Raw genomic sequence first — 16,270 nt, forward strand, 5'->3', positions numbered from 1 at the left:
ATAGATTTAGAAACTAGAGAGATGTTCACAAATCATTGTTCACATATGCTTAAATAAAAAATGGGTGTGCTCTCTCCCTCTCCCTCTCCCTCTCCCTCTCCCTCTCCCTCTCCCTCTCCCCTCTTTCCACGGTCTCCCTCTGATGCCGAGCCAAAGCTGGACGGTACTGCTGCCATCTCAGCTCACTGCAACCTCCCTGCCTGATTCTCCTGCCTCAGCCTGCCGAGTGCCTGCGATTGCAGGCGCGCACCGCCCCGCCTGACTGGTTTTCGTATTTTTTTGGTGGAGACGGGGTTTCGCTGTGTTGGCCGGGCTGGTCTCCAGCTCCTAACCGCGAGTGATCAGCCAGCCTCGGCCTCCCGAGGTGCCGGGATTGCAGACAGAGTCTGGTTAACTCAGCGCTCAATGGTGCCCAGGCTGGAGTGCAGTGGCGTGATCTTGGCCCACTACAACCACCTCCCAGCCGCCTGCCTTGGCCTCCCAAAGTGCCGAGATTGCAGCCTCTGCCCGGCTGCCGCCCCGTCTGGGAAGTGAGGAGCGTCTCCGCCTGGCCGCCCATCGTCCGGGATGTGAGGAGCCCCTCTGCCTGGCTGCCCAGTCTGGAAAGTGAGGAGCGTCTCTGCCCGGCCGCCATCCCATCTAGGAAACAAGGAGCGCCTCTTCCCAGCCGCCATCACATCTGGGAAGTGAGGAGCCTCTCTGCCCGGCCGCCCATCGTCTGAGATGTGGGGAGCACCTCTGCCCTGCCGCCCAGTCCGGGATGTGAGGAGCGTCTCTGCCCGGCCGCCCCGTCTGAGAAGTGAGGAGACCCGCTGCCTGGCAACCGCCCCGCCCGAGAAGTGAGGAGCCCCTCCGCCCGGCAGCCACCCCGCCCGAGAAGTGAGGAGCCCCTCCGCCCAGCAGCCACCCCGTCTGGGAAGTGAGGAGCGTCTCCGCCCGGCAGCCACCTCGTCCGGGAGGGAGGTGGAGGGATCAGCCCCCCGCCCGGCCAGCCACCCTGTCCGGGAGGTGAGGGGCGCCTCTGCCCGGCCACCCCTACTGGGAAGTGAGGAGCCCCTCTGCCCGGCCAGCCGCTCCGTCCGGGAGGGAGGTGGGGGGGTCAGCCCCCCGCCCGGCCAGCCAACCCGTCCAGGAGGGAGGTGGGGGGGGTCAGTCCCCTGCCCGGCCAGCCGCCCCGTCCGGGAGGGAGGTGGGGGGGCCAGCCCCCCGCCCGGCGAGCCGCCCCGTCCGGAAGGGAGGTGGGGGGGTTAGCCCACCGCCCAGCCTGCCGCCCTGTCCGGGAGGGAGGTGGGGGTTCGGCCCCCCGCCTGGCCGGCCACCCGGTCCGAGAGGTGAGGGGCGCCTCTGCCCGGCCGCCCCTACTGGGAAGTGAGGAGCCCCTCTGATCGGCCAGCCGCTCTGTCCGGGAGGGAGGTGGGGGGGTCAGCCCCCCGCCCGGCCAGCCACCCCGTCCGGAAGGGAGGTAGGGGGGTCAACCCCCCGCCTGGCCAGCCGCCCCGTCCGGGAGGTGAGGGGCACCTCTGCCCGGCCGCCCCTACTGGGAAGTGAGGAGCCCCTCAGCCCGGCCAGCCGCCCCGTCCGGGAGGGAGGTGGGGGGGTCAGCCCCCCGCCGGGCCAGCCAACCCGTCCAGGAGGGAGGTGGGGGGGGGGTCAGTCCCCCGCCCGGCCAGCCGCCCCGTCCGGGAGGGAGGTGGGGGGGCCAGCCCCCCGCCCGGCGAGCCGCCCCGTCCGGAAGGGAGGTGGGGGGGTTAGCCCACCGCCCAGCCTGCCGCCCTGTCCAGGAGGGAGGTGGGGGTTCGGCCCCCCGCCTGGCTGGCCACCCGGTCCGAGAGGTGAGGGGCGCCTCTGCCCGGCCGCCCCTACTGGGAAGTGAGGAGCCCCTCTGCCCGGCCAGCCGCTCTGTCCGGGAGGGAGGTGGGGGGGTCAGCCCCCCGCCCGGCCAGCCACCCCGTCCGGAAGGGAGGTGGGGGGGTCAACCCCCCGCCTGGCCAGCCGCCCCGTCCGGGAGGTGAGGGGCACCTCTGCCCGGCCGCCCCTACTGGGAAGTGAGGAGCCCCCCCCACCCGGCCAGCCGCCCCGTCCGGGAGGGAGGTGGGGGGGTCAGCCCCCCGCCAAGCAAGCCGCCCCGTCCGGGAGGTGAGGGGCGCCTCTGCCCGGCCGCCCCTACTGGGAAGTGAGGAGCCCCTCAGCCCGGCCAGCCGCCCCGTCCGGGAGGGAGGTGGGGGGGTCAGCCCCCCGCCCAGCCTGCCACCCTGTCCGGGAGGGAGGTGGGGGGTCAGCCCCCCGCCTGGCCAGCCGCCCCATCCGGGAGGGAGGTGGGGGGGTCAGCCCACTGCCCAGCCTGCCGCCCTGTCCGGGAGGGAGGTGGGGGTTCAGCCCCCCGCCTGGCCAGCCGCCCCATCCGGGAGGTGAGGGGCGCCTCTGCCCGGCCGCCCCTACTGGGAAGTGGGGAGCCCCTCTGCCCGGCCAGCCGCCCCGACCAGGAGGGAGGTGGGGGGGGTCAGCCCCCTGCCCGGCCAGCCACCCCGTCCGGGAGGTGAGGGGCACCTCTGCCCGGCCGCCCCTACTGGGAAGTGAGGAGCCCCTCTGCCCGGCCACCACCCCGGCTTGGAGGTGTACCCAACAGCTCATTGAGAACGGGTCATGATGACAATGGCGGTTTTGTGGAATGGAAAGGGGGGAAAGGTGGGGAAAAGATTGAGAAATCGGATGGTTGCCGTGTCTGTGTAGAAAGAGGTAGACATGGGAGACTTTTCATTTTGTTCTGTACTAAGAAAAAATTCTTCTGCCTTGGGATCCTGTTGATCTGTGACCCTACCCCCAACCCTGTGCTCTCTGAAACATGTGCTGTATCCACTCAGGGTTGAATGGATTAAGGGCGGTGCAAGATGTGCTTTGTTAAACAGTTGCTTGAAGGCAGCATGCTCGTTAAGAGCCATCACCACTCCCTAATCTCAAGTACCCAGGGACACAAACACTGCGGAAGGCCGCAGGGTCCTCTGCCTAGGGAAACCAGAGAACTTTGTTCACTTGCTTATCTGCTGATCTTCCCTCCACTATTGTCCTGTAACCCTACCAAATCCCCCTCTGCGAGAAACACCCAAGAATGATCAATTAAAAAAAAAAAAAAAAAAAAAAATGGGTGTGAGTCTTTGAATTCTAAAGATAACCAGTGAATTTAAATTATTCAACTGATATTTATAGTACTGAACTACTAAACAGTTTTCAGGTGGAGTTGGCAAAGTGGCATGGGAAGTTTTTCCTGTTTAAAGTAGACACCAGAAACATCTAGGAATGTTGCAGAACAGTTGAGGATTACTCAAATGAGGTATTTCCACCCTGGCTCACTGATAAATCACCCCTCAGAATATAGTCATACTGCTTATTGAGGAGTTCTTATGACCCAGGCCCTGGGCTCTACATGCATTATTTAATCTCATCACTGGTTTAGAGAAAAATTGAAGCTGGTAAATGGTGGAACAAAATTCAAACTCATAGCTGTCTGAAAAGTACATGCTTTTCCCCTGTACTTTGCTGCTCCTAATAGATATGTCCTGCCACTGTGCAAGGCCACTAGCTATCCTTGTCAGATTATTTTAAAGCCGAATTCAGTTATTTTCAGTAAATTGTATATATCATGACATTCCACCATTAAATACTTCAGTATGCATCTCTATAAAATAACATTTTCCCACTAATAAAAGCATTATCATAGCTAACAAATCACTAACTAGCCCAGTAAACCTAAATGACTTATTTAAATGTTATATTTTCTTTTTTTTTTTTTTGAGATAGTCTCACTCTGTCACCAGGTTTGGAGTGCAGTGGTGCAATCTCAGCTCACTGCAATCTCCGCCTCCCAGGTTCAAGCGATTCCCCTGCCTCAGCCTCCCGAGTAGCTGGGACTGCAGGCACGCACCACCATGCCAGGCTAATTTTTTTTATTTTACTAGAGACACGGTTTCACCATGTTGGCCAGGACGGTCTGAATCTCCTGACCTCGTGATCTGCCTGCCTCAGCCTCCCAAAGTGTTGGGATTACAGGCATGAGCCACCACGCCTGGTCAAATGTTATATTTTCATAAATTTATACTCTCTTCATGATTTCTTCGTCTTCTTTATTGTCACTTTTTTAAATGGTCCTAGGTTTAAGGACAAAGTTCGCTAACTTTCTTGCCTAACCTAAAATGAAAATATACTAAAAGCTATGGCTTGGTTTCAACCTGGAAATCTTCCTCAAAGACTTGAACATGATATTACCTTTTTTATATCATTCTTTGCCTCATTTCTCTGATAGTGTTTTACATCGTCTTATATTCCTGAATTTTCACTGTGTCTGAACTTTTGTTTTGATTAAGTGCCGTTCACTGTGGACGTCTTAACTGCCTGGGACTTTAGGAACAGTGTAGGGGCAGGAGGTTAGTGGAGGCTACCGATGTTCCCCTCAGCCCATTTTCAGAGCCCCATGCCATACTGGCTTAGTTTCTATCGAAAGTAGAAGGCAGAGGGAACATCTTGGTACCAACCCATGGCTCCAGTTAGTTGCTCCTCATGGACACGTTCCATCAGTTCCCCAGCTTTCAACTCCATTTCCATGATACCCTGTGCTTCTGAGACAAGAACTCCAGTATTTGCACAAGATGCATCCTCTCCTCTTGTCAGTGATACCTGGTAAGCTGCTGGACTGACTCATTTCCACCTCTTCATCTGTTTCTCGTGAGAATTTCTTGATGTGTCTCATCTACTTTTTCTCCTCTTGTATTAGCTTGTTGCTTTTCTACTTCACCCCTCTTCCTTCCAACCCCAAATAGCTTAGGACAATGGAGTCATATAGCCCAACACTTGGTTCATATGCAGCAATCCACTTTCTAGGCAAATGCAGCTTTGAAACTATCTCATAGTTGGAGTTCCGGTTTTCATGTCAAATGGATTTTATACGGTGATGTCATAAACTCCTTTGAAATGCTTCACGTGCAGCTGCTGTAGTTAACTGAATTCCTTCCTTTATTGCCATATGGAGGGAAGGGGGAAATTTGGGGGGAAGAGAAGAAAAATACATGAGTTCAGTCTGCCATATTTAATCAGAAGCTCCTAAAGCCCATTTTTAACTCATTTCTCTAACACCAGCTTCTCAAAAGTGAAATAAGAAGATTGGAAAGGAATCAAGAGCGAGAGGAGTCTGCAGCTAACGTGGAACACTTGAAGAACGTCTTGCTGCAGTTCATTTTCTTGAAGCCAGGTAGTGAAAGAGAGAGACTTCTTCCTGGTATAGATACGATGTTGCAGCTCAGCCCTGAAGAAAAGGGAAAACTTGCTGTGGTTGCTCAAGGTGGGTAAAAGGAGAGTCTCAGAACTTCTGACTTCTAACTTAAACTAAACAGCCTGGTGGTTGAGAAGTTGTCTGTATGTGTAACTTTTCAATTTTGCTCATTTGAATTGGGTCTGTCATATGAGTAGGCCGTGACTAGATTTGAAAAGCTGACTTTTTAACATCTTGAGGCAACTGTAGTACATTTATATAATTTTAACGTTCAGCAAAATACAGTAAGTGCTTAGCTTGATCTTCTAGCTCTTTGAAAATTGGATTTTTATCCTGGTGTTGAGTTCTGGTGTTCAGCTGAACGTGGTTTTGTTTTAAATTCTACTTTTTAAAAAACATTTATTAGCTTGTTCCTTTTCTACTTCATCCCTCTTCCTTCCTCCAACCCCAAATAGCCTAAGACAATGGAGTCATATAGCCCAACACTTGGTCTATATACAGCAGTCCACTTTCTAGGCAAATGCAGTTTTAAAACTGTGCCATAGGCCAGGCGCCGGTGGTTCATGCCTATAATCCCACCACTTTGGGAGGCCAAGGCAGGCGGATCACAAGATCAAGATACCGAGACCATCCTGGCCAACTTGGTGAAATCTCGTCTCTATTAAAAATACAAAAATTAGCTGGACATGGTGGCATGCGCCTGTAGTCCCAGCTACTCAGGAGGCTGAGGCAGGAGAGTCGCTTGAACTCAGGAGGCGGAGGTTGCAGTGATCTGTCACGCCACTGTACTCCAGCCTGACGGCAGAGCAAGACTCCATTTCAAAATAAAAAAAAAAAAACTATGATGTAGTTAGAGTTGGTTTCCATGTCAGATGGATTAAATACTGTGATGTCATTAACTTCTTTGAAATGCTTCATATACAACTGCTATAGTTAAGTGAATTCAAGCTGCATCTTAAGAATTATGGTTTCGTTTTTGTTTTAGTTTTAAATTACTTTTATTTTTGCCATTTACAAGCACAAGGAAGACGCTATAATCTCTCTTGAGTTGTCACCCATCTCTAACAGTTTTCAACTCATGGACAATCTTTTGGCGTAAATAGGGGAGAGTTAGAGACTTAAATCCCACACATCATTTCTTTCCTCAGTGAATAATTCAATGTTTATTGGATTTCTCTGTCACCTATACCTAGTTTATGTTCATTTTGCCTGTGTTATTGTGAATGTCTTTTTATAGTATACTAAATAGGGCTCATATATTGCATTTGGTTGATGTTCCTTAAGCTTTATTTTGTTGTTGTGTTTTTGTTTGTTTGAGACATAGTGTTGCTCTGTCACCCTGGCTGGAGTGCAGTGGTCCGATCATGGCTCACTGCAACCTCCGCCTCCCGGATTCAAGTGATTCTCCTGCCTCAGCCTCCCAAGTAGCTGGGACTACAGATGCATGCCAGCTAATTTTTCTATTTTTAGTAGAGACGAGGTTTCACCATGTTGGCCAGGATGGTCTCAATCTCCTGACCTTGTGATCTGCCCGCCTTGGCCTCCCAAAGTGCTGGGATTACAGGTGTGAGCCACCACGCCCGGGCATTTTGTTGTTTTTTTATCTATAACAATTATATATATAAATATATTTTTAATGTGCCACTTATTAATTGAAGAAAGTGGTCATTTATGCTATAGCAGTTCTATATTTGGGTTTTAATCATTACAGGGTAACACTGAACTTGTTCCAATTGCCTATAAATAGGAAGATCCAGGTGCAATTGGGTGGGATGGTGGACAAAAATACATCATAGATGGTATTGTGTGCTTTCTAAGACATCAGGAGGCCCAGAATGTCCAGACATCTTACTTTTGACTGATTGACCTTATCTAGTTGGTGCTCTTTAACATGTTCCCCATCCCCTGTAAATCCTAATAACTAAACTGATAAGAGTCATCCTCAAAATTGAGCAGGCATCTGAATCATCTGGTATACTTACTAAAATTCCAATTGCTGGTCCCCAATTTCTGACCCAAGATTCTGCATTTTTAGCAGTTTGTTGCTGATACTTCTGGTCTGGGGCCCATACCTTGAGAACCCCTGGTCTAGAGGCCTGATAAGATTCAGGCTTAATTTTTTTTACAGACATACTTCATAAGTAGTATTGATAGTTTCTTTGAATCTGGTTTTTTATAATCTTTCTAATGATGAAGGAGGAATGTTCTCAATACTGACAGTAATCTCAGTTCTTCAAACTATAGGATAGGTTTCTATAGCCACAATAGTATTTTTGTCACAAGGGCCCAAATAGAATACATCATGTATATTTTTAGTAGTTATTCAAATTACAAATTCACTGTCTTTAATTTATTCTAACAAAAGTAAACCTAATTTTATAGTTATAAAAAAGAAGAAATCTAGTCACCTAAGAGTAAAACTGCCCCTATAAAAAACAAGACAGAAATCTCAGAATTATAACTAATTTTATAGTTATAAAATTAACCAGGACTTTAAGAACATTTGCATTTTAAAATTAAAGTTTTCATTAGTTTTGAATACAACAATGATATTATCTCAGAATACTCAGCATGTCTAACAGCCCTCTTTTAAAAGCTCAGCATGTTTAATGTAGATGTTGCTAACGTCCAGGTGGCTCCTATAAGTTAAGGGTCCATTGATTTAGAAGTTCTAAAAGAGACTAACCTAAGGGATACCAATAACAGAAATTTTTGAAGAATTTCATAGAGGAGATACACATTAGAAACCCAGAACTCTAAGATGTGCATTTGCTAAGTCCTGTAAACAGACAGGAAAACATATTTACATTAGTTTGCCCTTTAAAGATTATTTACTACTTGTCTCTTATCAATGTGAGTACATAAAAGAGACCTTATTACAATTAAAAACAATGATGGTTTAGCAGCAGATTTAGATACCTTACATTCTCTCTCTTAAAGAGAGAGAATGTAAGGCCTGGCGTGGTGGCTCACACCTGTAATCCAGCACTTTGGGAGGCCGAGGAGGGTAGATCACCTGAGGTCAGGAGTTCGAGACCAGCCTGGCCAACATGGTGAAACCCCGTCTCTACTCAGAATACAAAAATTAGCTGGGCGTGGTGGCGCATGCCTGTAATCCCAGCTACTTGGGAGGCTGAGGTAGGAGAATCATTTGAACCCAGGAGGCAGAGGTTGCAGTGAGCTGAGATGGTGCCATTGCACTCCAGGCCGAGCAACAAGAGCGAAACTCTGTCTCAAAAAAAAAAAAAAAAAAAAAAAAAAAAGAATGTAAACTACAAGATAGTTCAAAAGAAATTACACAGAATTCAGCATGGGAGAAACAAAAAACAAGAGTGGGAAAAGACATCAAACGTTTTTACTAATCGAAGTTCTAAAAGGAGAGAAAAGAACACAGCACAGATAATATATGAAGAGAATGGCTGGAAATCTTTCAGAACTGTTGAAGGATATCTATCCACAGATTCAAAAACTCAATAAAATCTCAAGCAGTATTAAAAAAAAAAGAAATCTACTTCTAGTCACATAAGAGTAAAACTGCCCCTAAAAAAGACAGAGAGAAATCTCAAAAGCAGCCAGAGAAAGAAGACACATTGCCTCACAATAGACTTCTCAACAGCATTGGTGTAATACTATCTCATGTACTAAAAGAAATAACTGCCAACCTTTTATATTTTCCAAGATCTCTTCTGGAAAACAAAAACTTTAAGAATCTGCCTTCACTGAAAATTCTTAATGATGTACTTCAAGCAAAAAGAAAATTTCCTAGGTAAAAGGTCTAAGATGCAAGAAAGAAAGACATGCAAAGGAAACTTACCACCATATTACAGATATGGACTGTCAGTCTGACTGGTCACACTAGGGGCATTTTGTTACCAAGGCCTTGAAAATAATAACGAACACTGCATACATGAGGGATGCCAGAAGAAAGGTCTGAGAGCCACTCTTCCTGGCACTGAAGGAAACAGGGCCCATCAGAGCAAACAAGTACCTTTTGCCTCTCTCATCTCCTTGGAAGCAAATGTTTATAATCTCTGGTTTTGTGTAAAGTTTATAACAGTATTTTTCATTCAGGTTGCTACCTATTAGTGGATGGTGAAATTAATTTGGTGGATCACATTCAGAATATTTTTTTTAAATCAAAAGAATACAAGCTGGGCTCAGTGACTCACACCTGTAAGCCCAACAGTTTGGGAAGACCTGGCAGGAGGATTGCTTGAGAACAGGAGTTCAGAATCAGCCTGGGCAACATGGCGAGACCCTATGTCTACAAAAATTTTAAAATATGCCAGATCTGGTGGCATGTGCCCATAGTCCTAGCTACTCGGGAGGCTAAGGCAGCAGGATTGTTTGTTATAAGGAGTTTGAGGCTGCAGTCAAACTTCTGGTCGAAATCCTGGTCACGCCACTGCATTTCAGCCTGGGCAACAGAGTAAAACCCCATCTTTAAAAAAAAATTAAGAAATAAAAATAATATGTCAAACATTAGAATATGTTGAATCTAGTAAGGATAAGCAATTATTTCTTGAAACTCTACATATATACATGAGTGTTAGTAAATACCTGACTGTATCATCAGCTGTAGATATAAAATGTTTATGATGTTGGCTGTGAGTTAATGAGGAATAGTTTTCCTTTCTGTGGGTTTGGGTGTATTTAGGAAACATTAGCTTAGCGGGTAAAGTGGGTTACCCAACTCTGAAAAGCAGCATCAAAGTTCTTATAATAAACACATATTAGGGGCCCAACTTAAATTTCAAGCAGATGTCATGAGCTGCTCAGAGTAGTGTGTTACAACTCTGCGTTATAAGGTAAAATGACTTAGAGTGTAGCAGTAGTCCCCAAATAATGTCAAATAGACAGTGGTAAGTATAGATTGCTCCTCTCCTTGCAACACAAATGTTAATTCACCCTGCCCCCACACACATTAAAACTCAGCTTATTTCACAAATTGAGTGTTTCATTTCTATTTCAGATAGACTTATGGTAAGTCAGCTTTGCTCCCCAAATAAGTTAGCCATATAGTACTTCTATATGCAAAATTTGAATCTGAATTTTACCACTCAAGCAGGAAGTAAAAGTCATTTTTCTATATCTTCTTTGCTCCCAGACTGGGTTACAGTTTACAGATCTGAATAATGTCACTTGTACACCATACATACACAGAGGTCTAAAACTCTCTACAAGTAAATAAAGAGGAAAAAAAGCCCAGCAACCCAATAGGAAAATAGGCCAAGCCTGTTATAGGCTTTTTGATCATCTCCAGACTGACTGGCAGGAAGAGAATGCATACTCACACTGTAAGTGCCTGATTTGATTTGCAGAGGATATAGAACCTTATCAGAAAACAGCCTTCCAAGGCAAGAGCAAATGCACCCTATCTAAGCACAGCTTTTCTCCAATTCTTATTTACCTAAGGAGATGAATAGCTGCCAGGAACATTGTTTGCACAAGGGCAGGAGCCTGCCAGATCTGAGAACACAGCAAAATTTTTATTTTGTCAAAAATCTTACATTCAGCTTAACACCATTCATTTCAGGTGAACATACAACAGTCTGCATTTCAGTTTAGGGAAATGTTTACAGTTGTCTGGTTCTCTTTATTCTTGGGAACAAGGTTACTTCACTTCAAACACATAACTAGTGCCAAGTTGTCCATCCCTAAGCAATATCGCTTCCTCCTACTTTCTGGAAGTTCTTCAGATTGTGGAAGACAGACTTTTCAGAATTCTTTGCCCTCATTCCCTCCTCCAGAAATTCATGCCTTTGTATAATCTCTTCCCCTTGAGAGCCAGTAGGCTAACCTAATGAGTTATTTTTATCCAGTAGAATACAGCAAAAATGATAGATTACAAGAGATTGTGGCTTCTATCTTGCTAGCGGACTCTCTCTGTCTTCTCTGCTTGCACACTTTGTTGAAGCAAGCTACCATCCCATAGGCAAGGAACACAGGCCATCAGTTTAGCAGCCTTGAGGAACTAAATTCTTCCAACTACCACATAAGTTTGGAAGTAGATTCTTCTCCAGTCCAGCCTTCAGATGAGACCCCAGCCATGCCAACATCTTGATTGCAGCCCTGTGAGAGACCTTGAAATAGAACCATTTCTGATCTGACCCACAGAAACTGTGAAATAAATATGTGTTAAAGTACTAAGTTTGTAGTAATTTGTTACGCAGCAGATTGTAAATAACACACAGATAAAACCAGACAGAACAGAAAAATAAAATGGCTTTAACTCTAGAAAGTTTCCCCATGTAAAATTTTGAAAATGCTACTCTGCCTAAGGTCAAACTGTCATACATATATACGTATGAAAACACAGAAAGGTGTCTGGAAGGGTAATACCAAATTAAATCTTTATCCAAGAGGAATGAAAACCAGTATTCACACAAAAACCTATGCACAAACCTTGTGAATATATTAAAAACCAGTGAATTATGCACTTTAAAAAGGTGAATTATGTGGTATATGAATTATATCTCCAAAACATTTAATTAAAAACCTGTACACAATTATTCATAGAAACTTTCTTTAAAATTGCTAAAAATGAGGAAGATCTCAGTTATCCTTCAGCTGGCAAATGAATAAACAAACTGGTACAGCCATGCAATTGAATACTGCTCAGCAATAAAAAAGAATGCACTGCCAGTACAGCAACATGGATAATTCTCAAATGCATTATGCCAGTTGACAGAGGTCAGACTCAAAATACTATGTACAGTGTGATTCTACTTATATGACACTCTGAAAAAAGCAGAACTATAAAGACAAAAAACAGGTTAGTGGTTGCCAAGGAGTGGGAGAAGCAGCCAGGGAGAACTTTGAGGAGGTGAAAATGTGCCAGGCCTTGGTCGGTGGTGGTACATAACTGCATTTGTCAAGACTCAGTGCTATATGCTGAAAAGGGCAGGTTTTACTATAAGTAAGTTGTACCTCAATAAACATGATTTTTAAATGATTAAAACTTTGGTTTTTGTTTGTTTTGGTTCAGTTTTAAGGTTTACCATAAATCTATTGGTTTTAGATTCTAAGTTGTATATAAGCTTCTGTTTTAAAAGAATTTTTTTTTAATCCTCTTATCGCCAACAATATTTAGTTGTGCTGGAAATTTTATTTTGGAATTGTTTAATAGAGAAAGACAATAAATAATGTTCAAGAACAGACATTGATTCATAACATCAAAGTATATTGTGAGAAGATGGTATTTCAGAATAGAGGAAGAATTTCTTATGTGCTGGTAAGATTGTAGATAATCATTTCTGCATAATTTTCATAGCTGGATTGCTTTAATAAAGCCATTTAAAGGTTAAGTTCTAGATTGCTTCATGTTGCTTATCAATGTTTTAAAGCTAAAATATAAAATTAGCTGTTAAGTTGGCTCAACCGGAAATTCAGTATATCCTTTAAAAAGAGAAATTTAGTAAGTAATGTGTCTAAAGAATGACATATGGTTGGGTACAGTGGCTCGTGACTGTAATCCCAACACTGTGAGGCTGAAGTGGGAGGATCACTTGAGCCCAGGAATTTGAGACCAGCCTGGAAAACAGTGAGACCTGCATCTCCACAAAAAAAACAAAAAATTACCCAGGCATGGTGGCACACACCTTGTAGTCCCAGTTGCTTGGGAGGCTGAGGTGGGAGAATCACTTGAGCCTGGGAGATCAAGGCTGCATTGAAGTCTCATCACGCCACTGCACTCCAGCCTGGGTGACAGAGCAAGACCCTGTCTCAAAACCGCCCACCCCCCCCAAAAAAAAAAGGCATGTGATCAGTAAAAAAGACATTATTTGCTTATATTGTAGAGTGGTTCTAAAATATAGATTTTACATTGAGAAATTTTAATACTTCTTTCTTTTTTTTTTCTTTTTTTTTTCTTTTTTTTTGTTTTACTTTCCAAAGGTGAGGAATAAAATGCTTCCCGTTCTTCTGGATGGGCATCCTATCTTCGTAGTTGGTTTGGACTTCGATAGGTTGATGGAAGGAATATTTTTATTAACCAAATAGAATCTATTTACAAAAATGGTTCATGTATATTACCATCATTCTTTTGTCAAAAAGTGTGTATATATGTTTACATTTACATATATTTGTACATCTATATGACAGATGTATTTTAAAAGTTTCAACTTGAAGTAAAAGTACAACAGCTTGAAGTGTTGATACCAGGCCACAGCCCTCTAACTCGTGTGATCTCCCATGCATGCTGCCAGAATAAAACCACCAGGAATGAATTCACTCCCCACTTCTCTGGAACCTCAGGACCTGCCCATTTCTCGGCAGTACTGTGAATTTTGAACTTAAACTAAATTTTGGTACCATACCAACTGGAATTTAGGCTTTAAAAATAATGTTTCGAGGCCAGGTGTGGTGATTCATGCCTGAAATCCCACTACTTTGGGAGGCTGAGGCTGGAGAATCGCTTGAGTCTAGTGAGCTGTGATTGTACCACTGCACTCCAGCTCGGGGAACAGAGCGAGACCTTGTCTCTAAAAATAATAATAGTAATAAAAATAACATTTTATGACTATTTATTGCAAGGTCAGATTTACAGATTGTTATAAATTGTTGAGAAATTTTTCTGATTAGAATATGAAGGAAAAAGCTTTATTGGTAAAAGTGACATGTTAAGGGGCTATGAAGTAAATATTGCTGCAGTTAATTATGCTAAGTTAAAATACAGTTTAGTTATTTGCTTTAAAATAAACTCTTCTTTTTTTCTTTAAAGTATACTACCTCAAAACTCATTATGTTGTCAGAGCCCTAGAGCTGGCTAGTGTAACACTGACTATGAATAGGTGGGCCCACCACTTGAGTTGAGGTGATTTCATGGTGTCTTTCCAGGCTCTTGATAGGGTGTCACTGCATGCAAGCCATGAATCTGTTTTGAGAATCCTCTCCATTTTCCCAAATAAAAACCTATCCCAACAGTGACTATATCACTCAGCATTGGATCTAAATGTAAAACTGGTGCTTTCAGTGTTTTTGGCAGATAGTGTTCCATAAGCTTTCCATCAGAAGGGATTTTAGACACCTTAGAGGTCCGTGCTACATCTTCACAGTTCCTCTGAATAAGCTTAGGTGGTCGTGTTACTTGCCTTTGACACCTCTGCATGTGTTTTAATGACTAGATCCAAACTGTGTTGTCCTTAAATCAAAAATCGGATAATTTTTAATATTTATGTGTTAATCACACAGTATGCTCTCTGAAGTTCTCTTAAGCCTTCAGTTTATACTCTTAATTTTCTTTCTGAGCTGGGGAACTGACTTTGCACTTTGGTTACACAGAACATTGGTTTCCAATTTAGTTTAACGGAAATTTGCTGCTGATATGTTGAGTTTGTTCTTTAAAAAATATGTCATATATCGTCTTTCCTCCTGTCTTAGAAGAACAGACCTAACTAGTGAATGTATGAATGAAAATGCATCTATTTCAGAGCTGACATGAAGAGTTTAGTTTTTTTACTTTATAAACTGTGAATATGAGTATGCCAGCTGCATACAATGTAACTAATCATATTTAAATATATTTCACTTTCTCTTTGACTTTAGACCTTTTGAAGTCTGTATAAACTTGTTTTGAAATATAGTCTCCACTTACGAATGTCATAACAAAATACTTTTTTGCATGATAAAAAATTACTTTGATTACAAAAGGCATATTCTTTCATGGATTCTGCAATGAGAGGAAGTGTAATGATTATTTTAATATTTCTATTAAATATGTTTAACTGTATATTTTTATGGCTGCTCTTTTATGTTACACACTGTCTCTTTGGGGTTGTTAATTGGTTTCTGAAAGGGAACTTCAAACTCCTTTACTACTGGCCTTCCATGATTGGTCCCTACTACGTTGTTGAGAGAACGTTGACCAACTCTTTGATACCCGCCAGGTAGACCGTAGTACCTGCCATGTCTGACACCCTGCATCCAGCTAAAACCAGAAACAGTGCTGGGCCTCCCTGTGGACAAGACATTGATTTGACCAGAAGCAGATGTCTGGCTAAGGCTGCCAACCAAAGGGTGGCCTTAGATGAAGGGCTTTGTTCAGTTAGGGGCAGAGGTCATTAATTTTTTTTTTTTTTTTTTTTTGAGACAGAGTCTCCCTCTGTCTCCCAGGCATGAGTGCAATGGCGCGATCTCGGCTCACTGCAAGCTCTGCCTCCCAGGTTCACGCCATTCTCCTGCCTCAGCCTCCTAAGTAGCTGGGACTACAGGCGCCCACCACCATGCCCGGCTAAATTTTTGTATTTTTAGTAGAGACGGGATTTCACCGTGTTAGCCAGGATGGTCTCGATCTCCTGGAGGTAATTTCTTTGGATGTTTGGACTAGGAAATGGGGAGAGACAGAGCAGAAAGAGAAACACAGATGCCACAAGAAGGAGGAACAGAGCTAACCCTGGATAGGACTGGACACAGCAGCCAGACCAAGAGAGGCATCTAGTGAGAAGCAGCTCTTCAGCCCTGGGCCTGGTGCACACATCACTCCTTGGTTTCTAAGAACCAAATTTGGCCCAGCACAGTGGCTCATGCCTGTAATCCCAGCACCTTGGGAGGCCAAAGTGGGTAGATCATGAGGTCAAGAGATCAAGACCATCCTGGCCAACATGGTGAAACCCTGTCTCTACTAAAAACACACAAAAAATCAGCTGGGCATGGTGGTGTGCACCTGTAGTCCTAGCTACTTGGGAGGCTGAGGCAGGAGAATCACTTGAACCCGGGTGGCAGAGTCCAGTGAGCTGAGATCACACTACTGCACTCCAGCCTGGTGACAGAGTGAGACTCCGTCAAAAAAATAAATAAAAATAAAGCCAAATTCATACAGTCCCTGAGGAGTGGGAACTGATGCACATCTCTTGTATACAATAAGCTATGCTTGTGCTCTGAACAGTGTAAGATTGAGAATTGTATTCCTTTAAAGAAAGTTCGGCAGAACTGTAACTGAATTACTAACAAGGCACTGAGAAGGCATACCGTACTTTGTATTCTTTTTAAAGTCCATGTTAGGTGGTGATG

General features: G+C 44.5%; 2 protein-coding genes across 3 annotated transcripts in view; both read left to right on the forward strand.

Annotated features, from left to right (window-relative positions):
* The window catches only part of LOC129531693 (coiled-coil domain-containing protein 138-like), a 39,944-nt gene extending 34,607 nt beyond the window's left edge, over positions 1 to 5,337 (forward strand). The window contains exons 12-13 of one of the 2 annotated variants that reach the window (XR_010129903.1): positions 157 to 1,008; positions 5,128 to 5,266. Coding sequence is in view for 1 of the 2 variants with exons in the window: in XM_055378314.2 (XP_055234289.2) it covers positions 5,128 to 5,337 (210 nt within the window). In the remaining variant the exon portion in view is untranslated. Of the gene's footprint in view, positions 1 to 156; positions 1,009 to 5,127 lie in introns of both variants that reach the window. The other variant, XM_055378314.2, reaches the window with a different exon arrangement.
* The window catches only part of LOC109025447 (RANBP2-like and GRIP domain-containing protein 2), a 109,557-nt gene extending 94,567 nt beyond the window's left edge, over positions 1 to 14,990 (forward strand). Inside the window, exon 21 of the mRNA XM_063695690.1 lies at positions 13,157 to 14,990. Within this exon, the coding sequence (XP_063551760.1) occupies positions 13,157 to 13,167 (11 nt within the window). The 3' untranslated portion in view covers positions 13,168 to 14,990. The remainder of the gene's footprint in view (positions 1 to 13,156) is intronic.
* The last annotated feature ends 1,280 nt before the right edge of the window (positions 14,991 to 16,270 follow it).

The sequence above is a fragment of the Gorilla gorilla genome, chromosome 12 (assembly GCF_029281585.2).
Source record: "Gorilla gorilla gorilla isolate KB3781 chromosome 12, NHGRI_mGorGor1-v2.1_pri, whole genome shotgun sequence".
Lineage (NCBI taxonomy): Eukaryota > Metazoa > Chordata > Mammalia > Primates > Hominidae > Gorilla > Gorilla gorilla.